The following is a 25924-nucleotide window of genomic DNA, read 5'->3' as shown; positions in this document are numbered from 1 at the left end:
ATGCCAGTTTAGACAGCTTCACTCAGATCTTCTGTCCAGGATTATGTGATTCTAGCTGTATTTAAAAGACATTCACAAGAGGGATCATTTTTAAAAAAAAAACTTTTAAGCTTGTCAATTCCTCTTTCCTTCTCTCAGTGCTATTTGTGGATCTTTCCTCAGACCTGCTGTGTAACGTGGCTGAGTCAAGCGAGGATGATCATGAGGACTGGTTTGTTTGTGACTAACTCTCAGCAGTGCTATTGAGTGATAGCTATGAAAATGCCCGCTTGACCAACAAGTGTTCATTATACAAAAAGTGTAACAATTACATTCACACTCGGACTAGTGGCTGTCTGGATTCAGGCCTCTTGGATGGGCAACATAAGCTGGAGGAGCCAGGCCTCCTCGGAGGACACAGATTCCTCTCTGCAGGGGGATCTAGATGAGGACACAGGTAAAGACACGCTAATATATACAGCACTCCTGATGCGTTTGTGCTAGACTGTAATATCAATGCTAGCTGTTGTTCCAATGCTTCCTGCTTTGTTATTAATGCTGACATCAGTCCATTGCTATTAAGTAAACAAGGTCTGGGCTCTGGAGAAACGGGATACTTGATTTGGGTATTTAATATGGTAATACAAACAATGAAGTAAGTGGATATAGCTATTTGATATTCTGCATTTTCTCCACCATTCAAACAGCTCTGATTCCAAACAAGTCAGAAGAACAGGCAGTGATTTTAAATGTAAATGAACAGAACACAGACTCTACTTGCTGCTAGAAATTATTCTAAAGCACAGGGTTCTGTTTGACTTGCACAGCTGAAAGAGTAGCTGGTTACAGAAGTTTCATTGTGTGCACACTATGCATTTATTCAACACTTTTTTGTTAAATACATGCAAACTTGCATTGTTTTTTGGGGAGGTGTACTTCTTTGTTTAATGCTGCTGTTGCAAGCTGTTTCCAGTTTCGGAGCTTTAATGTAAAATAGGCTCGCTGGCAGAATGAAATGTAGGGGACATTCCTCGCTGTGCTTTTTGTGTCGTGTGGCTTTATGGAAGGTGCTCATTTGCTCCACTGAAATCTTGGGTGGACCCAGCCCGAGGAGGCTGCTCCGCAGGGCCGCAGGCTTCCATCACAGGCTGCCTGTCTGCCTTATCATCTCTGAAGTTTGTAGACAGATGCCATAGCTAGTCTAATCTTACGTCATCAGGTGAGGGCCTGCCAGTGTGCCCACATGCTGTGTTCTCAATCCAGTTACACAATACAAAAAACTGGTATTGGTTACACTGTGCGACTGTAATCTTGGTATCTTAAGTCCATGCTGCCTGCCTTGCTTCACCGTGGTAGCTGAGCTTGTTTGTTGACCCACATGTTGGGGTTAACACTATTTAATTTATTAATGTTTGTAGTGAGCTTGTGCTTCTCCTGTTAAGCTGTGTGAACACATCCACCCTGGTGAGCCAGTAGCACATAGAGGCTCTATAGTTAAATTAGTTGAGTCCATCATTGTGTAATTACACAGAGCTAAATGCCATAATACTTTGTTTTGAAAACACACAATCGGTGGTGTGCGCTGCCTAATAAATCAGTGCATTTTTGCCCAGCAGGCACTAAGTACAGTGTTTATATGGGTGTGTTTGTATCTTGTCTGTCTACCCTGTCCTCCCCAGTCTCAGTAGCTGTGATGTCCCTCATTAAGTACGGGTAGAGTGAGTCATGTGTTTCAAAGACATGGACAGGTGGTACAGATGAGTTGTCCATCAGGGCTTTTCACAAGGATATGGAGTAGCCAGCCCGGGGGGTTGGGGGGCCACTTAATTATTGCATTTTTCAACAAGTTTCTCTACCCAATTGTAAATATGTAGTGAGTGTTAAGGAGAATTCGGCTTCTTGTGCATTTCAGCACAATGACACTTAAAACCACTGTCTCTCCTGACTGATCAGAACATTCATTCAAGGTTCTGATGTTGCCCTGTCTGGTTCCTCCACCCGCTCTATAAAACAAAACATACGTTTGTCTGATTCTTGTAGAAAATTAACTAAATCATATGCTGCATTAGTAAAATAACTGACAATGTCACACATTTCCATTTAACATGGCATCAGTTCGAAATTGAAATATTCTTCACAAGAATACTTTTTTTAAACTTTATTTCCAGGACATTTCAAAGTGTAAAATTACAAGTGTGAGGCCGAGGCATCGCCCACATTTTCCTCATATGACATAGGCCTGTTACTTTGACAACATTGCCTGTTTGAGTGTGTGTTCGCAATGCATCTAAGCAATGGCTTTGCTGTAAAAAGTGTGTATGTGAATGAAGATAATTCATTTGTTCATGAAGACTATAAAGGTCTGTGTGACATATATGGAAAACGCAGTGCTTTCAGTGGATATTTTTAATGCTTACTGCACAATAGTGAGTGTCTAGTGTCTGTCACTGGTGGTTTCTGAAGTAGTCCATCTGATGAGGTTGTCCTCTGTCTCTGCAATCAATGCAATCTGTGCAATTCTCAGTGTGTTTTTTTTTCCATCAATTATTTTGCTAATATTTATAAACACTGATGACAAATTTCTGTTCTGTACTCAGTGGGACACAACCTCTTAGCTGAGCACATTCATAGAACATGTGGGGGTGGGACTGATGCAGACAGATAGGAAAGATTCTCTATCGTTAAGCTTGCATTGTTTTGAAGTGCAGGCTCGTGGTTGTAAAATGTACAGGCATGACGAATCGCAACTTGTTAATCAAAACAAGAATCTTAGGATGCAGCTGTGTTAACAAATTACACCTTCTCCTGTGTGTCCTAATCTTCATACACACTCCTTAGGCATCAAGATTGAATAAAGCTTTATCAAGCCCAAAGTCTCCACAGTATAAATTCACTCTGATACAGTATGAAGTTAAATCAATCTAAGGGATGAATACTGTAAATCAGTGACTCTAAGTCCAGGACATGCCGAGACTACATTAGATCAATTGAATGCACCTGGGGGGATGACTGTAAATGAGGTCTTGATTAGATGGTAGAACTAAAAGTAACATGACTGAGAAACACAAATGAAACCTACTACTATCTATGTGTCATGATGATGTTTTCTTTCAGTTCTTGTTTTGCAGTGTTTTTGATTGCAGTCCTATTTCAACATGCTCAGATTTGTGTTTTTATATGTCAGTTTGAAATCAGAGACAGTGATTGACAATGTATTAGTCAAATGAAACCCAATATATTACATTACTTAATGCACTAGCAGACTAGAGTGCCCATATGACAGATACAGTATTGACCATCACTAAGAATGAAGAAAATAAATACCTGTCTGCATGCAGTTTTTTAAGCAGCCAAAGTAAAATGAGCAGCAGGGGAGGAAGCAGAAATGGTGAGTGGCCTTGGTAACTGAAAGCAATAGTTTCAATGTCTGAGGTAAAGTGTGGGGAACCAGAAAAAAAGCCTTTTATGTCAAGTTGTGCCCATGTGTGCGCGCCTGTGTTGAGTGTGTCAAATCATTCAGACCCCCGGGTGGCATGGCTGGGTCAGGGAGCTGGCATACAATGAAGGGGATGTCCCACAGTTGCTGCCAGTTTCCGATTCCAGTCTAAATCAGGAATGAAGAGAGAAGTTGACATTGCTTGCAAACAAGTCATCGTTGTTGTAGATGTGGCTGTGTATCTGTGTGTTTGTGTGGGTTCTGGCTTGGTAACATGGATGATTCTAAATGTTTGGTTTGATATCTTTTGAACATACACTAACAGTATGTGAAATACCTTCATGTAGACAATGTTTGTTCTGTCAGTGACTGTGGTTGAGCCTATAGCCCTGTGGGCAGAATGTGGACTTTCTGTTGAGTGCGTCAGCCTTCACTGACCCACTTCCTCTTGGATGTTCCTCCTCACACAACCTGAGTGAGAGAATGTTTTTAAAATAGTAATAAAATATGCAACGCTGTGGATTTATGAGGTTCTAAAATACTTTGCCAGAATGGATTAAGTTGGCTCTCGCAATCAGTGAACTTGGGTCTGAGGAGGTCAAACAGAAAGCATATCCTTAATACAGAACAAATAGTGATTCTTTGACCTTTATATATCTTCTATTCCAGTTGAAATTAATGAATTGAAGAAATTTGCTGTTAAATCTTGGCTTGATTGTACCAAAGGTATCTGAAGTTAGATTGAGCAAGCAGATTCACATACACATTTTGAGCAACACCACAAATCTTTCATTATTCACTCTGTTAATGCAAACAGATTCTTGTGCTCCATGGTTGTTTGAGAAGTTCTCCAGCAGCATCATTTGTTCTTGGAGCTAGAGCAAAAGATGTGAACAGGACATTTGCAATTGCTTCATAATGCAAAATGTTTTTCTTTATAGACTTATTCTTTCTGTGGCAGTGAAGAATGCGTCATCATTTTCATTCATATCACACACAATCTGACTTTTTCTTCATTAAAATAGAAGTGAGGCAAATTGAATGCACTGAATGGATTGTTTTATTGTACCAGATGTGTTTTAAAGGGCCCACCATACTATTTCCGGATCGCTTTGTGTAGTAGACTTTTTTTTAGTGTAGACTTTGTGCTGAGCAAAAAATAACATTTCAGGGTTGTTGTTCAGTACGTCTGCTGCAGTGTGTTTGCATTCAGAGGGAAGCTAGAGGACAAAACACCAGTCGATCAATAAATTGCTGGAAGATGATAGGTAGTTGACACTACTTTTGCATTCATTTTTTTTTTAACAGTAAGGCTGCTGCATAATGTCATATGTGCAGCCTGTCCAGATAATTGTTGATAAAACTGCTGCCACTGATAAATGCAGTTGTAAAAATAAAGACAAAGACTTATGATCTGATCCCAAGTGATTCTCGTCTTTGTCCCTCCTCCTCCCAACTTTATGTCTTGCCCTGACATGCTGTTTCATGTTGAGAATTGACCAACCAAAAAAGAAAACTACAATGTCGAAGCAATTTTATATGGCCTTTTAAAAAACATATATATGACACAGCAATATACTCAGCTCAGAAGTGATATATCAGTGTTTTAATGAAAGAAAATTACCATATGAATTCTAAAGCCCAAAATGGGTAAATGGAAAGCATATGAGAATATTGATACATACATGTTCAATACATTTGTTGTTTTGTTTGTGTGCCTGATACTTAAAAGAAAGAAAGAAAGTTATTTTAGTGTGTGGTTGATTATCTATTGCCGACATAGTTTAACAACCTTTGCCTAATTATAAGTGACTGTGCGAGGGCGAGCCTTGTTCTTTGTGACAGACACATCTGTCACCCGAGCCTATTTTTAAGAAGCTGTGAAACAATTCAAACACCAAGAGTTTGGTTTGCCACAGTGCATTTGAACTGCAAGATGTGATGTATTATGTGGCATCTGTCTGTCAGTCTTGTCCAATGCTGTGTGTTTGCACAAAGTGTCAAGAGGATGACAAGTAGCCAGCTGTACAGACAAGATCAGCTTTGTACAGCACTCTAACACGGGGAGAGTGGTACCACTCCCCGCTGCTTGAGGCCATTTACTCACAAGAACGCTGTTGCTTATGCTTCTCTGTCTCTCTGTATCTGTCTCTGTCTTGTACTCAGGCAGTGAAGTGATTGGTTCTCTTGTGGCTGTTTGTCTGCGTGTAGGATCAGTCTCCTATCTGAAGTGCTTTATAGTCCCTGTTTGCCTCGTGCTCTCTTGCCAAACAGCTGCCGTTCACTGAGAACTCTGAATTCATCTCAGTAGATCACAGGGTTTTTAGCTGTCGCAGTGTCTCTGTTCTGGTGCTGCTTGATGTTAGAGATACTGACAAGCTGGGTATTTATAGCACTTTGTGGTTCTTTAGTCTATTGGTTTCACCCAAGGTGAACCTGTTCCCTGCTGTCGGTCTGCTCGCACTGTGCTGAAACGTTGGGTTTAGAAAGCAAGCTTTAAATGGAATGCTAAAAAATGCAGTAAACCGCTGTAGCCAGAAGGTCACTTGAAGGATCAGACTGCTTTGAGGGTGTTTGTGTTGAGTGGCTGTGTGGAGTAGTGAGCTTTTGTCCTATGTGAGTTTCTCCTGGGTGTGTGTACTGTATATGTGCACTGTGCTAGGCCTGGCCTGTTTAGGTGAGGAAATTTGTTATAAAAAAGGACGTGTATAGAAGCAGATGTACTGAGTCCAGGCTGCTGTGGACTCTGAAGTTTGTCCAGAAAAGAGGGAGTGGCTCTCAATGAGGGAGACAAGGGACAGGAAATCGTGCCAGTGGCCTCGGCGTCAGGGGGGAAGGAACAGGAGGGGTACCCAGGATGGTGTGTACATGTGTGTGTTGTGTGATTTCCCACTTTCAGCCATACTTCACATGTGCTCGCTCTGCCCTCCAGTCAAACATTTTAAATGTGTGTCACTGTCAGTAGCCTCACTCATACCTCATGTCGCATCAGTGGAAGCTATCAGCACTTTAGATTTCTAGTACAGCCAAAAATCAATATCACAATTACAGCTACAACTAATGATTATTTTCATTATTGATTATTGAATGATTGAATCATTACATGTTTTGTCCAATTTCAATCCAGAGCCTAAGGATATGCAGTTTAGTGACACATAACACAAAGAAAAGCAACAAATCATCACTACTGAGAAGCTGCAACTAGTGAATGTTTTGCTAATTTATTCAAAGAAATACTAACTGTTCATCTGTTATCGTGGATTATTTTTCTGTCGATTTGATTAATTAACTAATTGCTTCAGCTCTAATCACAGTTATTTAATCATTTTGCATCAATAACAGTAAATTGACAAAGAAAAAAAAAAAACTTTAAAAACTTGAGGATATTTATCCTGTAACCCATATACTTTGATAATATGACAGAGGTGTCTCGCTACGAGGAATGCTATGGTGAAACAACAAAAACAAATGTTTGAAAGAGAACTCTATATTGGGCTGTATAATGCACTTATCTGCTCCAGTTTTCATACAGTCTACATTTTATTATGATCCCAATGACAAGGTATAGATTTATTGCCGATAACTATTGTGATACCAGTTCACCTCTGAACCTTACCTCCTTCACTTTTTCTGGTACCCATTTGTCACTATGCCAAACAACACGCGCAGCTTTCTTGTTTTTTATTTTAATGGGGCAAAGCTTCCTGCTCATGTGCTATAGAATATGTTCTGCTTGTTGTCAATGCTGTTGAAAACCAGGCATCCCCTCTGCAACCATTTGTTTGTGGTTGAATAGTTTAGAGGGACTCTTTTGTGTGCTCATTTGTTTCTGTCTGGGGATGTAGATGCTTGTGTGCACGCTCGTGCATTGTGTGTATGTGTGTGTCTGTTGTGCATTCGACAATTGAGTGACCTAGACCTCAGGGCTCCATCTATAGCTTTCAATACAACCTAACTGAACTGCTGTGCCAAGTGCTCCCATTAACTAGTTCCATTAGCTCGCCCAGTGTCCAGTATGAGACCTCGACCCATATTGAATCCATCCAACTACAATTACAACTACTGGCAGAGAATGAGGATTATTTGAATATTCATAATAACTTAAAGGTCAGTCACAGCCCACAGCCAGTGCAGTGTGGTATAAGCAGTACTGTTTGTGCTCATCTTAATAGTAGAGCTGCAGGATCACTAATAAATTGCTGTTAATTTAGTTGCAATTACACACAGACATACTAATATAAAAGGGAGGATATGAAAGAGTGGCCATCGAAAGCAGTGGAGCGGAAGAATGAATGAATGAGCAAAAATAATAAAAGTAGCTTGGGGGTGGGAGTCAATATGACATTTGAACCACCAGGAGTCCCAACATTTTTTGTTTTTTTCTAACACCTGCAGTGATGTGCAAATGTGGACAAACAATGTGGTCTTCAGCAACATCATACACTTTCTAGAAAAGAGGAAATGTGTGGGCTACCTACCAGCAGTGACACTTGTCAGAGTGATCCACCAGTGTGTGCCACAGCATTGGAGGAAGACACAAGAGTGGCAAAAAGAAATACAGATGGGAGAAAAGATGATTATAACTCTGGACACATAGAGCCTTGGAAGAAGGAGTTTTGTTGGCTTCATAGTTAAACAGAGGAGGTATTGAGGCTACAGACTCGTAAATGTTTATGCCACCACACAATACACAAGCCTAATGGTCCCACCCTCTTCCAAAACACCACCTTCCAGGCCACTGGCATATATTTGACATAATATAGAGCCCTGCCTCATACAATAGTGAACTGAAAATAAGATAAGAGTTAAGATAACGCTCTATTGATCCCCGTGGAGGAAATTGGGGGGCATTTACTGATCTAATGGATGATGTTTAAAGTCTTTATAAGACAATTTATTTTTATGTAATGTCTATTTATTATGAAAATTGTATGAGTTTTATTATTTATCTCCTTTTTTATACTACTATAAGGAGTGGAGTGCTGCCAAACTAAGCTGGATTGTATCCTTATATGATTTGACAATGAAGTACCTACCTACCTTCCCATCCATCCATCTATCTATCTATCTGATCGGATCTGGTGGCTTTTATTCCAGAGAAATCTCAAATTTCAACAAGAAATTTCTCATAAGGAAGTTGTGAAATGACTCACTTCTAATTAAAACTGAGGTAATAATACTCTTTGCTAAAATGATAAAGCTTCTCTTTGTGAGCTTTAGATAGTAACCACAGCAGATAAGGCCAGCTTCAGTGGTATATTGTGGTTGTTGTGTGTTGTTGAAGAAAGTCCCTGCCAGTGTTTATTTCTGTAATCATGCATCAGTAGTTAACCTGTCCACTATTTTACAGCACTGAAACCCACCCCCTTACTGTACAAATAACATGTATATATCAACACAGCGTAGCTTGTGCTTAATTAATTAAATGTAGGCATAGGTGCTCTCTGATGAGAGTGTAAGGCATGTGCTATATAATATAGACAATATTTAAACAAAAAAAAGTTAAAATATCAGACAACCTCACTTTCAGAGTTTCCCATCGACCCACTACCCTAAATATCTGCACATCATCCACCACATCTCATCTGCAAGATGTGTAATTACGGAACTGTGCATAGTCTGTTTTAACCTCAGTATCTTTGAGGTCAAATTTAGTAGTGTATTCTAGGCTGTGTTATGACTATAAAACATGATGTTTGTTTCTCTTCACTGTCTCAGACCCTATTTTTCTGTCATGGTGCTACAGCAGTCTAACCTTGTGACTTTGTGCGTGCAAAATACTGTTGTATAACACTGCTTCAGGCTACTGTTTTATTTCAGTAAATGACAGAAGATTCATATTTTAGATTATGCATTGTCAGGTCAATGTATGTTTCTCAAAGTGCCATGAAAAAAACATATGACCTCAGATCTTGGTGACCCACCTATTGTATACATTGCAATTGCCATCTAGTATAGAAACGAAATGGTTCAAGCGTTCATCACAGCAGAAATGCAGGGCAGTGTAGTTGGTTTCATAGATAGCTGCATGAGTAAAATGTTTGTTTTGATGTAAATGAATGATGGATTTGTCCTATTAAACTCTGCTGTGGATACAATAGAAATATTTGGATGTGTTGTCATGTTGTCTGACTTCAGCCATTTATCCTGTGTAATAAGAAGACGAAATCATACAAATAAACAGACTCAAGAATGCAAGGTGTGTCGCCAAGAGATTAGGCTGGATTTATTTTTATGTGCCTCTACATGCTGTGTGTCGCTCATTATGGCTTAATGCAACATATTTTCATTCCCACTGATAAATCTAGTTATAGTTCCCTTTTTAGATGTGTCACACAGTGTTGAGAGCGAGTATTTTAATGCAATGGTTTGTTAAATTCCAAATCGGATCATATTTGCATTTTGAAGGTTACTTTCCCATTCTCTGAGCTTTCTATGCTAAATTAAGCCCTCAAAAGTGGCAAAACCAAGAGAAAGTGGGTGAGGGTACTTTTGTTATTTGTTATCTCGGAGTGCGATCTCATGACTCATAGAGGTAATGATGTCTGTTTCACGCAGCAGGAGTTCCCCCGAAAAGACTTATTCTCAATCATCGGTCTACTGTGACATGTCTGTGGTTAGATTTGAGAGCAGATGGCACTGACACTCTCAGGGAAATAGACTTTTTTTTCTTTTTTCTTTTTTTTTTTTTTACATCTCTCTGACTCTCATTCACTTTCTCATATTCATGTCACACAAAGACTCAAAACAGATGAGCAAACACAACCTCTCCAGGCAGTTATGGATCTGGTTTGCTGCTCTGGATCTGCATCACTGATGTGTGTGATGTGTTGTGTAGCTACGCTCTGTTAGCCATGGTTGACCAAGCTGTCTGTTCCCATGCAACCCAGCACGCAGAACACCTCCATCATCTCATTGATATTTGCTCCTGATCATTGACCCATGGTTGGTGGGGCTGGTTGGCTAGTCATTGACACAGTAAAGGCCATGTTTGTGTAAGCTGTTAATAGCTTAAAATATTGAAGATTTGCATTCTCTTTCTGAAAAGAATCGAAATGACTCAAATGGTTTAAATATGTGATTTTAATAATATAAATAATGAAATAAAACATGCATCAAAATTTGGGTTTTGAGTCTCCAATCTTGAAAAGTACTTGCATTTTATAAATGAGCTCAGAGTAAGTGTAGGACCACTTTATTAAAGTGGCTCATCATTCTTTCGTTAAGTATGTAATAGTTGATTGTAATCCCTGATATAATTGCACTCGTGCCAAGTAAAAATCATTCATCCGTTGTATTTATTTTAGGCATTGAGAAGTCAATCGGAAGTGAGTGGCTAAAGAAATCCAGTATTTGGATGTGTTAGCTCGCATTGATAATTTGATTGTCCACATTGAAACCATCTTCTGTGTCTCCTTTACTCATTTGATAAGTGAAATACAATAGATTGTAAGTGGGTTGAGCACTTAGCATCCACTGTGTCTCATTTACTCACTCTGTAAGTGGACTGGATGCTGACAGTGTCCCTGTGGCTCGTTGTTGAACGGCATACTTAAAGAGCACAGCTGGAAAACTGTAAAACCCACCACTGGATTTTTTCCTCCATTACTTTTCAAATCAACCATTAACCCGGACTCACGTTCTATACCAGGACTTCCTCCCCTCGCCGCCATCCTTGGTCTGTAGCTTGGCCTGCAAAACACACACACACAAACACACACACACACACACACACACAGCCTGTTGTATCCTATAGTGCTGCTTGTTGATAACTGAGGGCATAAAGAGGATTCCTATTGAAAATTGAACATAGCCAGCAGGAAGCCAACCACTACAATGGAGTGAATAAATAATTCACTAAGCACTTAACTATTTCCTGTTGAATTTTTCTCTTTCCTCTCCATTTTTTCTCTCCACTGTTCATCTCACATGCCTCAGGCTTGCATTCCTCTCTTTTGCACCACAGCAGGTCTTGCCTGTGGAGATATGATACTTGGCGCTGTTTCTCTGCGGTTTTTGTTTTACAGTGTAGCTGACAGTAATTCACTCACTATGTTGTCGTTTTTATGGACATATAAGACCTCATTGCAGGCAGAGGCACTTGTAAACAATGCGCTGTCTATTTACATGTATCCCAGAGCGGAGTTTCTGCCATTTTCATAAGTTCTGCTTAAATGTGCCAAGAATGAATGTATCTGTTGTTTTAAAAGTATGGTAAATAGTGTTAAACCAATTCTAGCCAGTGCTTCAAAGTGAGGTGAAATGCATTTGCATTCATTAATAGCAGAAGTTTGTATCAAGAATGGATATAAAAATTACATTTTGGGTTATTATCTTATTATTATATCTAAATATTATCTTCATTAGAATAGCTGTAGATTCTTAATTCTCGTTTATGCTTATCCCCCATTTAGGGCAGAGAGTGCTTAACTGTTATAAAATAAAAACATTCATGCCGGAATATGTTACCTAGAATGCATTTATGAAATTAAATCTAGTGTGCACTATGTGTGTTCACATTGTCACAGTTTTAGTTTTCCAGGCAGTTAGTGGAGAACGGGAACAGACATCAATTCAACTAATGTTTGCTGTTCTGCCCTGATTTATTGAGCAGATTCTTGCAGACATCATTTTAACTATCTCCTGTACTTGCTCTGTCAGATGAGTCTTTTTTCCCCTCCTTGCCTTCTTCCCTCCTCAACAGCTGGTCCAGTAACCTTTGTGACCCTTGTTGCAGTCTTTTAGCAGGCTCAACAGGTCCATATACGTGGGGTTTGCGCACACTTTCACTGAGTTCAGCAGGAGGTGACAGCTGTGTGTGTAACTTTAAGCAAATCCTCTCCTGTATCCCTATACCCCATCTTTATCCTATTCTGAGGAGGAGGGGAGGGTTGCAAGCATGACCAGCTGTCCTCTATAGATCACACCTGTACTGAACAAGAACCAGATCAATCTGCCAGGCTGTCAGTTCTTCAGTCAGATCTGGACAAGCTCATATGTCACCAGTCATCAGTTGTGTTGTAGGGATCATTACCAGCAACTGGGATCCTGGGACTTAAGTATTCTGCTGTATGTTGTATGTATGTGTCATTAATTTATTTCACTGCATTCTGAAACAAATCATATAACTTCATATCTAAAAAGTTGGACCAACCAGTTGCACATAAATAGAAGGTGTTGATAGTAACTGGACTTGTGTAGTCTGTCCTGGTGGTAAACAATTGAACACAATTTATATCAACAGAGAAATCAACCTCTTCCTGCTCACAGACCCTGTCCAATGAATAGAAAAAACACACACGGTTTACACTAATGAGGTTTAGTTTATTAGAGAGCAGTGTTTCAATGAGCTTCTCTGTCTGACACCTTCAGCTTCATTTATTCATTATTCCATTATGTGAACATAATCATGTTTGCCTTTTTGCTTTGCGGTGCATTTTGTGCTTAATTGTTGAAATAAGGATTTTGACAGTGGTAGAAACAAATGTGACAGCCCACCTAAATGATAGGTAAGCAGGGAAATCCCTGACAGTAACACAAGTTAAGAAGATTTTCTTTAGACATGTTAAAACACACACATCCTGGAAGGATTGTACTTGGGCCGGTGGGTCTGCTCAGATGGGTCTGTGTTGAAACCATGGACCCGTCAGGTTTCCAGGGAGGATACTAGATGCGGAGGACTTGTATCTATGTATAACATTTAAGCAACAAAATTAAATGTGGAGGCCTGTTCACAGTTAATATGGCAAATGGGAAAATATGTGAACCTTGTGAAATATACCCCAAAAAAAAACTATTTAAGGTGTATTGCGTACACTTAACGGCATGTTCTTGCCAGAGGCACCCATAAATCCAGACCGTGTGTGTGTGTGTGTGTTGTGTGTATTTGTGTTTGCTTATTGTGTAGTGAAGCTTTGAGACAATTCAGCAACTGGAAGGCTCCTGGGGACTTTACTATACCACAGACTTGTGTGAGAACTCTCCCAGGCTTTGTTCAGGAGTCGTTCAGACTTGAGTGTTTGTTTTAAATATCCCCAGGGCCTTTCAGAGCATTTCAAAGTGTTTAAGCAATTTAAATGCCTCCAAACGATGTTTACATCCTGAATCCTTCAATATTTATTCTTAACAATCAGATTTGAGTGATTTCCTGATTTTCTTTTGTTCTCCATAACATCATAAAAAAAACAGGCCACTTGATTTACTTTTGCTACCCAGACCAAATCAGAAAGAATAACAAACATGAACTGTTTACCATAATAATAAAACATTATATGATATTCACAGGGACTTTTTAATTGCTGAAATGTAAACTCATCACACTGTACTCTACAAGTGGCTGTGAGGTTACAGAGTCACGCAGTGAGGCTCCGGGGAACTGTGTGTGTTCAGTTCTCTGTGGGACTGTAGCAGTTTATAACAGAGGAGACAAACCTAACCCTTTATGGAAGTGTAACCACACTTTACTGTTTATCAGGCTGGCTTTGCTGCTGTATTTTACTGTATCTTAAAAGTAGCAGGGAATGAATTTGGGAGCCACTAGCAGGACTCCACAAGGACTTATTAATGATGTGGTCCATTCTGGGAGTATTGGGGTGTCCATTTCCAACCCGTCTCTGTTCACTGTTCATTGTCTTAAAAGTGGTAAAAATCCAAATATTGGCCATAAAAGACATTAAACTTGGGCATGAAAATGTTTTGCAGGTGTGTTAGAGTACACAGAGGAGCAGGCACACCAGTATAAAGGCGTGTTGTGGCCTGGGCAGCTGAAAAAAAAATAAACTAAAGAAAATGTTTTCACTGTGAGGTTTCTTTCAGTCTTTTACTCTGTCCATGACTAGTCAGATTCAGTGTGAGAGACATTACAACCAATGACATCACCACCTCATAACAGCAGCAGGCAGGCATCTGGGGAGAGCAGGAGGGATGGTTGGCTCGTCTCTGGTGGAGGGGTGGAGGGTGGACGCTGAGTGGCCTACATGACTATAACAGAGCACTTCACTGTATTCACTGTATTCTCTCTCTCTCTCCCTCTCTCTGTCTCTCTTTCCCTCTTTCCCTCTTTCCCTCACTGACTTTCTCTTTTTCACCCTCATCATTTCTTTCTGTTGATGATGTCATTTCCATGCTGAGCCAGACTTCCAGCGAACTCAGGAGGAAGGGGGGGTTTTCTGTTCTCAGAAGTGAAGTGTGAGAGAGAGAGAGAGGGAGAAGGAGGGAAGTGGTAGAAAAACGAATAGGGAGCAGAGGAGTCAGGGATCCAGCCCAGTGTGCATGATAAACAGCTGAGCCAGGGGGGCTGTGATGGTGTCTGAGGGACCAGCTGTATCGATCATGCCGGTGACTCACTGTGCTGATGTCACTGCTTCTCAACACTGGGCTGGGACGCTGAGTTGCAGCTGTAAACTCGTTCATAGTCCTTATGGGCCTGTTCAAGCGGGGATGAAGTGATAGGGACCTGCATATTGCGATGTTAGGCCACATTCTCTGCACTCATGCCGGGAATAAGGGGGCAACAGGGTCAAGGATTATGTTAGACTAAATTCATATGTTGGCTGCTGTGCAATCAAAAGCATATGATTCACTCCACACATTGCCATAATGTAAAAACTTGCCAGAATAGCAGCCTGGCTTGCGACAAAACTGGCTAACACAGGTATGTATAGCCTCAGGGTACAAAAAAATCCTCACACACTGTCAGCCCCTAGCTATGCTGTTCAGACTCTATTTAGGTGCACTGAAGCAAGCACTGCATCCCCTGTGGCTATGCTACAGAGTATTGATACAGACAGCTGTTTAGATGAGCAGGTTGCCCCCTCTGCAGGGTCTTCACTGTGTCTGGTCCCTCGTCTGACTCAGATAAACTCAAGCTCTTTGTCTTCCTCTTTCCTCTTTTCTCCTAAATACTGCCCAGCTAACTAGCTGATGTTTTGTCTCTTTACTCCACTGATGGTGGGAATTGAAGAGGCAGAACACACACACAATCTGTAACACCCTCATGAAGAGACTGATAATTTTGTCTACTAATGAAATTCTGTTTGTGTCTTGCATGTCTTCCAGCAGTAGAGCTATGGTGTATTTTAGCAAAGTTAATGTATTTATGTAGAAAAATAAATTTGCCTGTCATGTACATGTGAGTGATTTGACATGTTTAGATGTTGGGAACTAGGTCAAATGCAGGTTAAAAGTGGAACAAACAGTCATGAGATATATTTCCAGTAACTCAGTGTTTTATTAAATCAGCCATGCAACGTGAGTAAAATGCAGATCAGCAGTTGTTGATTTATCTTTCACAACACTGAGATAAGATTCTATTTGAAAATGCAGTATTAAGAACACGATTCTAAAGGGTCATGCATGTCTCATTATTTGTATTGGTAGGAAACTCCACTGGAAGCGTTCACATCAACATTTTTAATGAGACACACAGCCGTCCTTGGCTGCCTCAGCGAACTTTGGCTTTTGCTCGGAGTAAGGGATGATGAGGATTAGGGGTGGAGAGAAAGAACAGTAGGGTGGATATGTGCGCGGCATGTGGATCGATGGTGCAGATGAAAGCCCTGCCCGGCTGGAAGTCTAGTTTGTGGTGTTTTCCTGCTGTTGATTGCTATTCAGCATTCAGTGTTTTTACGCTGATGGCCGTGGAATGCCAGATCCCGCTGTCATCGAGCTGAGGGGAGATTACTGCAGATAGAGGTGTAATTTTGTCCCTGATAAAACCCACGCTTCCTGCCGACTCCCACCGCTGTTATTAGTATTTATCCCTTGATTCAGTTTGGTGTGGAGATAAAGCGAAGGGGGGAGAGAGGTGAAGGGGGACAGTGAGTAAGCTGTCCATTCTCCAGGGATTAATGGAGTAGGGAACTCTTCTCTGCCTTGATACAATCAGTACTCTCTACAGTGAACAAGTGGAATTCTGCTAAATTACACTGCTATTATGAAGCCCCTCTCAATTATGTACCATAAAGCAATTTTCATTTCAGCACTAAGTAGAGTATTTTATTATAACCATAGTCTTCTGCTATGTCCTTGTCTCTTTTTGTGTGCACTCAAATGTGTGCACACACATCTGTGCACATCCTGGACTGCTGGAGGATCCTGCGCAGCAGATTTATGTTGGAAACAAAAAGAGCAGATGAAATGCGGATGTTACAAATACTTGATAAAATCTCTGGTGTTCCCCTTTCCTTAAATTCAAGCCCTGTTCGTGTATCTCTCTAGTGTTGAGCTCTTCACTTGAGCATAATTTTAGCTGAGTTGCAATGTGTGATATCAACACATGTGCCATCTGTTTTTTTTTATCTAATTTCTATTCCCCCCTGAGAATCTTTCCTCCTTGACTGACCGCTCAACTTTCTCTGTTTTCCCTTTGTTTACAGACTCGCAACGGTCCCATCTGTCCTCTTTCACCATGAAACTGATGGACAAGTTCCATTCTCCCAAGATCAAGAGGACACCATCCAAGAAGGGCAAGCAACTGCAGCCCGAGCCAGCAGCCAAGAGCACAGAGAAACCTGCTAACAAGGTGTGTGTGCAGAAAATATGTGTGTATTGTGGGAAATTCATCTCTTTCCCCCCTATCCCCTGTGTTTGTTTGCCTATTTGTTAGGCGATTGTTTTCCTGTCTAATGTTTTGTGCTCTCATATTCCATTGTGTCAGTGTGTGTGCGAGTATCCCTGCTGGTTCCCACAGCTTCCCAGTCGCTGTGGTGGCTGGCTGTGCTACAGCAGGTGTCTAAACCTATGAAGACATGAATGGAATTGGGCCGCTTCCTGAATGAACTCCTCCGCTCCCTCTTAAGGCTTTTGGTGTAATGAGTATATTCCCCAGCAGTCATGCTGTGAAAGACTAGAAAGGCTGAAAGAGCCTGTTGCTGTAGAACCAAGATGGCTCCAAGCCACATCACTTGATAGATGTTGCTCTAAACTAAACTGAACTATGGCAGAGAGCTCAGACTGCTGCGATACTCCAAAAACTAGATAGTTTGTTCAGTGCAACTATTTCACTGTGTCCTCAGTTTATGCTGTTAAAGAGCTTGTAAAAGTCGTCCGTCCGTCATCATCATGATAATCAGATGTAGTTTTGAACTACAATTCTAAGGTACTATTTTGTGTTATTGCTTTTTCTAGAAGGTGAGTCGGCTGGAGGAACATGAGAAAGAGGTGGTCAGTGCCCTGCGCTACTTCAAGACAATCGTGGACAAAATGGTGGTGGAGAAGAAGGTGCTGGAGATGCTTCCAGGCTCGGCCAGCAAGGTGCTCGAAGCCATCCTGCCCCTGGTTCAGGTGGAGGCCCGGGTACAACACAGGTGAGCCCTAACACTTTATTTAAATTTGAAAGGTTTCATTCCTACCTGTCCCTTTGATTTAAAGCACCAGATATAAACATTTATGCATCTTTGTTGTGCCGTCATCTTCCTGCTATAGATATAATGATTCACAATGGACCATTTGTCGATTCATTCTTATCATTCTGGCCTCTCTATGTAACTTAAAACATAGCTGGTAGGCACGCAAGACGTGTTAGAACTAGCATGATGTTGACTACCTTGTGAAGATTGATCACACATTGCGACAGGCGGCATCCCTCATCACAGGGTTTCCTGGACTTGTTGCCTGGAGTCTTCAAAATTCCATTCACATGTTAATCATTGTTGATGTGATGTTATCAGGAATGTTACCTCTAAGGAAAAGAAATTAATTTCACCTCTCAGATATATTAACTGATAGAATGAGTTTCTCTTCACCTCCTCTCTGGGTGACGTAAACGCCCTCTGTGAAAGCAACATTAGCTGCAGTTTTGCTCTGACTGTCAAGACATGTTAGAACTTCTCTGTCTCTGTCTTTGTGCCTTTCCCCATCCATCAGTGCAGATGAAGGTACGGAGGCCAGAGGTGACAGATTTTGTATCTCACAGCTCTGTGTTTAGAAGCGACTGATGGATTGTTGCTGCAACGTTGAGAGGCACCCGTCTCTGGGGACTTGACCCCAGTCTAATGGAGACAAACCCCACTAGATCACTGTAGAAGTGTAGTGTTTTGCTTTAGCCTTAGACTACATGCAGAAAGTTAAACACCACTGCCACAAGCTAGTTATTTCACAACCTCTCCTAAAGAGCAGCCCAGATGTTTGTTTTTTTTGGTAAATAAGTTGCTGTTGAAGGAAGAATTTTACTCATGTGTGTTAATATTTCTTTCAGTTTGGTTTGCCATCTGTTAACATGCAAAGTGTACTACAGAGTTAGATTGTTTGCAGTTATTTAAATCAATATTGATCAAATAACTAGGTCAACAGTGGGTGTAACTCCTACCCACTCTCTGGCACACAGTGTTAAGTCGATTAAAGTGCTTATTTATCAAAATCTACAAACAGACTGGGCACTCAAAGCTGTAGACTTTGTTATAATTCCACCATTCCCACTTATCTGCGGTGTAACCTACAGCCCTTAGCTCGTGTAGTCTTTCTGGGTCAAACCTCTCCACCCTTCCAACTGCTCCACCATCCCTTAAATCCTTCTGCTAACCCCCGCAGCTACAGTCGTCTCCCACTCACTATAGGACTAAGCTGTGTAGAGACAGTGGATGGATATTCCAGCGCTGTGAATCAGCTGCAGCATGTTGGTACAGGCCTGTGCCACACCTTAGTGCTGGGTCTGAACACACCATTCACTACAGGCAGGAACAACACCCTGCCTCCCTGTGTGGTTATACATTCCTCTGTTAGCGCTAGCTAGCTTATTCCAGCCTCCAAACTTGTAGTCCGGCATACCTGCAGTTCCCCAACAAATGGCCCCTAAATATGTAGTTTAATAGATGGTAGATAGATGGATGTGTGTCATGTGTTCTTGTTTCTATGTGATTTCTCTCACCTTCTGTCTAACATATGCTTGTCCCATTGCTCTTTTCACACCTGCCCCTGTTGTGTTGTCTTGAATCATTCCTCTTTCTCCACCTCTGGTTTCTGTACCTTCACTCACCTCCTGTACATTATCTCTCTTTTTTTTTTTTTTTATCTGATCCATATGCCACTTTTCTTTTTCTCCTTTCTGAAATTCGTCTTGCCTGTTCTCCGTTGCTTTGTTCTACTCTTTACCCTCGCCCAATCCTATTCTCACACCCTTTCAACAGTTCGGCACTGTCTTCCTGCCATAACCGTGTGTACCAGAGTCTGGCCAATCTCATCCGTTGGGCAGACCAGGTGATGCTGGATGGCATCGACTTGGAGGACAAGGAAAATGTGGCATCCGTCACAAGTGTCATCAAAGCAGTGCTGGATGGAGTAAAGGTAAGCTATTCACTGATGGAGGAATATTGTGATGTTGTGTCAGCTACATCCTCCCGTGGTGTATTTTATAGAGGAGGCTGAAGCTGGCTGTGTCTTTCTATGAACAGGAATTGGTGAAGCTGACCATAGAGAAACAGGAACAGCCGTCACCCACTACCCCTAACAAACCGGCACCACCTGCTACAACAGCAGAGAGGTGAGTAGAAAAAGCTCTCTGGAACACAAACATTCAGACACTACTCATAGTAGTTCTTTCACTCATTCACACAGCTTGAATGTTTGTAGCAGCGTGTCATCGGAGATGCCCTCGATAGATCGGGAGCCAGAGGTCTCGATTAAGACTGCTCCGGCAGCCGCTCCTGCAGAGGCTGCCACTGAGATACCCGATGAGGACGTAGCCCCTCCCAAACCCCCCCTTCCCGAAGCAAAGATGGCAGAGCTCAGGTGAGGACGACACACTCTCAAACTGCAGCTGTGGTATACTGCAACCTCTCTATAAGGAGCGGTTAATGGATCCAACTCTGATATTCAGATTTCGGTTATGTCAAATTGAAATTTAATAATAGAGAATATTAATTCTGGAGGATGTTTTCTGGTACAAAGCGAGGCTGGTTCTTCATGTGGTTTGTTGACATCATTGGGTCTGAAAGTTTTCATCAGATCTTTGTAAGACTGAGTGTGAAATTTCTTTTCCTCTGTTCAAGGTTTCCTTTTTTTTCTGTTTTGTTTCCATTCAATTAAATGCAGAGATGAGGTTTAGCGGTTGTGTGCCCACAGAAATTGTGTGACCTTTTGCACCATAGTCACAAAAGCAGAAGAGCCCGTTCTGCATTTCTTCATAACAGCTGTTTCAGTTTACGCTGAATTTATTTTAAAAATATTTTTTGAAAATGTTTCGCACACATCAAATGAGGAATAAGGAGAGCTTTTAGGATACGAGTATGGGAAGGGCAAATTCCCCATATTTCTTTCATTTTCACTGATTTAGACCTTTTTGAGTTTGAAAATCAGAAACATTTTAGTGTCTATTCTGATGTCTTTTCCCATGCGACCCAGCTGCCAATCCATCAATGCAAAAAATACCAGACTCCCTTAAATCTTTGACTATTTCCCACTTTAGGCATACGTTTGTTTGTTTGTTGGTCTATCTCTTCCTTTCTTACTCTTTCTGCTGTTTCTCTCAATTTCTTTTATCTTTGGTTTCCCTTTGGATTCTGGGAACAGAGCACAGTTGAGTGCTGACGCTGGCCAAAGGAGACCCTCTCAGAAGGAGAAGTATGTTAGCCTATAGGATCATCTGTCTCCATTATAACATCCCACCCTAGACCCCTCCCCCCCCTCCATAAAGCTTCTGGATTGGATGAAAGTGTTTTTGACTTGCATGGTTGCATTCTCCCAACGTTTGTGTCTTCCTCGGTATTCCTTGAAGAACTCATCATCCAATCAGAAGACCGTCCAGTGCATGAGAGTGTGTGACTGACCTGTGCAGTGTCTTCTCACTGGCCTCCATATCATGGCGCCTTATGTCAAGCTCTTTGCCGCATTTTGACCTGGTATTAACTCTGTCAGAGAATTTAGGTTTGACAAGCAGGAAAGCTTCATGTCATAGCTGAGAGTGGCTAACATGAAACACCCTCACTTTCATCTCACTATACTCCAGGAGGGATAACAATGAGTGTGTTCATGTATTCATACATGGATTTGTGTGTGCATACATGTCTGAGAAAGTGTGTTTTGCGTGCTTGCCTGATGTATCTGTTTTGACTTTGCTGCAGGGACAATGACATCCAACATTCCTGTTATTTAATTCTGCTGTGTCTGTTTATCTGTCAATAGTCCTCCACCAGCTCTTCCTCCTAAGAAGCGCCAGTCTGCCCCTTCGCCTACTCGGGTGGCAGTGGTTGCCCCTATGAGCCGTGGCTCCAGCCTGCCCTGCAGTGTCCACAGACAGGTGAGGGTGTAACTCCATCTCATGATAAGATTTTAGACTTTTTGATCCATTATAGCTGACCTTCATTTTCAGTCTAAGAACATATCAACACAACATACGGGAAGTAAATACATTTTTGCAATACATAATTAAAAAATGTCTCTGTCTGTGCAGCAGCAGGACTACGAGCAGGAGTTCCTGCAGAGGCGTTTCTCTGGGGGGAGCCAGTCATACGGGGGCGACTCTCCGCGCCTGTCTCCCTGCAGCAGCATGGGTAAACTCAGCAAGTCTGATGAACAGCTGTCCTCCATGGAGCAGGACAGTGGTCAGTGTTCTCGTAACACCAGCTGTGAGACGCTTGGTAAGAATACACAGTTTACATTAAACTGTAAACGTATATTACAGACGTTATATGAGGGAGCAGAGATAAAAGGTTTGATAAGAGATTTGTCGGCTTCAGAGTTAAACAGATCGGGAACCAGATCCAAAATGGAATCAGCTATCGGGACCCAGCCCTTGACAAACCGTTGCTCATGTGCATTTTATATATTGTGGAGTTAAAAGTTACACCTATGTGTTCATTGTGAGAGTATGATGACAGACATGTAATTTTTACCTCTTCCTCACCTTTCCAGACAACACAGAGAATTACGACCCGGATTATGACTTCCTCCACCAGGATTTGTCAGCTGGGGAAAACCTGCCCCCAATACCGGTGGGAGGGTGCTTGAGCCCCTTACCTGAATCTCATAGCGAGTCCTCTTCCCCAGTCCCTGGACAGCACCCCTCACATCCCCGCTTTAGTGCTCCTCCACCGCAGCAACCACCAGAGTACTGGACCCCGCAGCCCAATCAAGCCAATCCCTTACAGTCCTCTCGCATCAGCGCACCACCTGCGCTGCCACAGAAGAAGCGGCGCAGCACCCAGACGTCGCCCTTCCCTGACGGAGGGTCCAGAGTGCTGTATGAGCGATATCCTTCCCAGTATGACAACTTGTCAGAAGAGGAGCTACACCCTACACCTCCATTCCCCCTTTTCACACCCATCTCACCCATGCCCCAGACAAATGGGGGTGTGTTCGTTGCCCAGTACATTGCCAGCGAGAATGCAGATGTCCCTGCCAGCCCACCGCCGCTCCCAGAAAAGAAAAGCAGACACAGTAAGTGAGAGGAAAGGAGGGGATGGGGACGTAATGAGAAGGCAGGGAAGAAAAAAGGCCTTTAAATGAGATGCCTGAATAGAGGGCACAGAAGCAAAGGAAAGGACAAAGAGTCTAATGAAGGAAGGAATAAAGGAAGGGATGAGGTTGATTGAGTAAGGGACAGCAGGACATTGGCCGCACTTCATCATCAGTTCATTGAAGCATAGCTTATGTCAAGGAAGTATTACACTGTGAATAGAGGCAGGAAGTGAATACCAGGATGTGCTACAATGGGTCTGGCTCCAGGGGCACAGAGGGCAACATTTGGTCATTTCCTGACACACCTGCTACATCACTTCCTCTCAAGCTACTGTATTATGTCATTCCATACAGTCAGCCCTTCCTGCAAGCTGAAACACTTTCCACAGAGTGAATATGTGCATGGGTAATTTCAAGTTTACAACTGTCTTGACCTCAGTATAAAGCGACTCTCCATAGATTCTACAGATCAAAGAAAAGTGTTCACTTATATATATAACAGTCTGTTCTTGACTTGGTTGAGTCCAGAGTCATAATTCTGAGCTGTATAAACAATAAATATTATGTAATCTGCCCCATCTGCCTCCCCCAGTCCTCCAGTACATGCAGTTTGTGGAAGACTACTCTGAGCCGCAGCCCTCCATGTTCTACCAGATGCCACAGAGCGAGAGCATCTATGAGCAGCGTAACAAGCGCTTCCAGGAGGTCTATGGCTTCAACGACTCCTTCAGCAGCACCGACTCAGTCCATGAGCCGCTGCAGCCCCCAGCATTGCCCCCAAAACAAAGGCAACTGGTAAGTAAGCCCTCCATGTGTGTGCTGGTAATGACAGTAATCTTTCTGAAGGACAAAAAACTAGTTACTTTGATATTGTACCATTTATCAGAAACAAGGGGTTTAAGTAAATGAGTGTCTTTCACAAGACAGTAGAATAGCAAGGTTCACTAATTTGGATTGTGTGAGCAAAGCTGTCATTTAAATTGCTGAATTTGTTCAGTTCAACTTGATTAAATTCAAAAAATTTTAGGCTGCGGAGCCTTCATTGATCACTATATCAATTTATGAGATTACACCCAGAATAACATAACAAAGAATGTCATGAGGACACGATATAAACATCCCTCTGCGGTCGAGCCCGGTGCTGGTCCAAACGTCTTCAGGCTGGGAATGAACAAATGGGAAAGAATGCAGATCGTATTCTATGGCTAAAGTACCTTCCCTTGGTAATCCTCATCAATTTTCTCTCGAGCATCTTCCTATCTTGTTATCTCTGTCACCTATTCAGCCCCTCCTCCTTACTCTCTATCTCCATCCTTGCCATTTTTGTAGCCAAAGCAGACATCTGTGCATACACAGAGGTGTTTGGTCGTTAGTGGGAGATAAGAACAGCTTTTATCAGGCCCACATCAGATTCAGTTCACTTATCTTAATCTGGGTCGGCGTCTGGGTTAATTGAGACAACTGTCTGACAGTGAGTCACTTTGGAGAGAGATGAAGAGAGACGATACGATAAGTCATAGCAGGAGAGGGGACACTGTGATGAGCCATGTGAGTTTGAAATTAAACCTTTAAAGGCCCAAAAAAACTAATTTTCTTAATCAGCTTCTTACAATGAGAAGTGGGTTCCTAAATGAACACTATTTTATGTTTGAACAATTTGGGTTAGATGTGGGAAACACCACCTCTGTTGGGGAAATGAGAACTCATACAAAGGTAATATTGTCATATATGAGGCATCGTGTTCCCTCAAAGAACCAGATGTGCCTGTTTTTCCTTGCTAACACCTGCCATCTGTATATGTTGGGTAACAAATTGATCTGTGGTTGGCCTAAACTTTCTGTAGTGATGAAGAAACAGTACATTTGTGGACAGTAAACACATGGTGCAGCTACTGTAGATGTACAGTATCATAGCTCAGGAAAGAAAACAGACTTTGCGGCTGAGTGGCAGTCTACACAGGCCACCTCAGAGAGTTTTTCTTCGTTTTCTTTGTCCATTGTCCTGTTTCTGCCACCATTGTGTATTTGGAGCCCTGTGCCCAGCTCTTATTTTTATCATTCTTTTGTCTGAGCTTACAGTCGAACTACGCTCATCTCTGCTCCTGCTGCAATGCCTAATCTGGCCTCATGTTTTGGACTTGATGAGCTCGTGGCCCAGTGGAATAAGCCTGTTTGCCTCCTCCATAAACCCATGTTCCAGGCTTACACGCTTTGGCGACTTTACACAGCTTTGGGAAAAAAAAAAAAGAAAAAAAAAGTAATTTCAGCTACTCTGAAAACACCAGTATAGCATATTGGCTCTGTTTAGAGCATGTTGTTGTAGATGGCCTGGTTTCTGTAAAGCCCTTAAAGCTCGGGACGTTAAAGAAGGTTTATTGGACTGTCACAGTAGACGTGAATGTGTGTGACCGGTACACGTCACATAACCCTGTTGTAATTAGGGCTTTCTAGGAATAGCTCTAACTTAAACACAGCGCTAGACTCATATTCTGTAACACCTCAACAGCATTAGTCATTCACTCCTCTGCTGTATTTATATCTACAGCCAATGAGCTGATGCTTTTCAGCTGAACTCCCAGAATCCTCCTCAGCTTTCACCACTTTGACCTCACTACTCCGCTGCTGGACTTTGATTAAATCTGCTCTAATTCAGTCTTGCTTACTAGTATAATCAACTGTCCCCTTTTTTCTTCTTTTTTCTCCCTTAACACCCTGTTTCCCTCTTTGCCTTTCTTTAACCTCCATTTCTTTCTTTCTTTCTTTCTTTCTTTCTTTCTTTCTTTCTTTCTTTCTTTCTCTCTCTCTCTCTCAGGCCTCCCACTCTTCCTCCCCCTCTTCCTCCTCCTCCTCTTCTCTCTCCTGCCACCTCCAGCCGTCTGTAGCGGCCATGGAGGAGGCGGGCTCTGGGCTGGGCCTCAGCATGTCCGTCTCTAACTCCTACCTGATTGGCCAAGCATCCTTGACCACACCCACGGTGAGTTCCCCCCACCGCCCCCTAAAAACCCCATCCCTCCCATCCTCCACTCTAGCGTGGGTGCTGTGTGGTCCTGGACTGGTCCAGGGGTGGCTTGACCTGTGCGTTCTCCATATGTGATTCAGTCTGTTCATCTACCCCTGC

At 42.0% G+C, this 25924-nt stretch overlaps 1 protein-coding gene across 6 annotated transcripts in view; it reads left to right on the top strand.

Moving 5' to 3' along the window:
* The window catches only part of rapgef1 (Rap guanine nucleotide exchange factor 1), a 41778-nt gene that overhangs the window by 4612 nt on the left and 11242 nt on the right, over window positions 1-25924 (top strand). For 2 of the 6 annotated variants that reach the window (XM_022766423.1, XM_022766422.1), the window contains exons 2-11: window positions 16792-16937; window positions 17543-17721; window positions 19540-19696; window positions 19804-19892; window positions 19967-20140; window positions 20921-20971; window positions 21533-21647; window positions 21801-21987; window positions 22262-22786; window positions 23400-23602. In XM_022766423.1, coding sequence (XP_022622144.1) covers window positions 16792-16937; window positions 17543-17721; window positions 19540-19696; window positions 19804-19892; window positions 19967-20140; window positions 20921-20971; window positions 21533-21647; window positions 21801-21987; window positions 22262-22786; window positions 23400-23602 — 1826 coding nt within the window. Of the gene's footprint in view, window positions 1-16791; window positions 16938-17542; window positions 17722-19539; window positions 19697-19803; window positions 19893-19966; window positions 20141-20920; window positions 20972-21532; window positions 21648-21800; window positions 21988-22261; window positions 22787-23399; window positions 23603-25618; window positions 25781-25924 lie in introns of all 6 variants that reach the window. The other 4 variants (XM_022766419.1, XM_022766418.1, XM_022766420.1 and 1 more) reach the window with 4 other exon arrangements.

The sequence above is a fragment of the Seriola dumerili genome, unplaced genomic scaffold (assembly GCF_002260705.1).
Source record: "Seriola dumerili isolate Sdu_G_001 unplaced genomic scaffold, Sdu_1.0 BDQW01000853.1, whole genome shotgun sequence".
NCBI classification, from domain to species: Eukaryota; Metazoa; Chordata; class Actinopteri; order Carangiformes; family Carangidae; genus Seriola; species Seriola dumerili.
The sequence above is the reverse complement of the archived record's forward strand: the minus strand, read 5'-3'. Positions and strand labels throughout refer to the sequence as shown.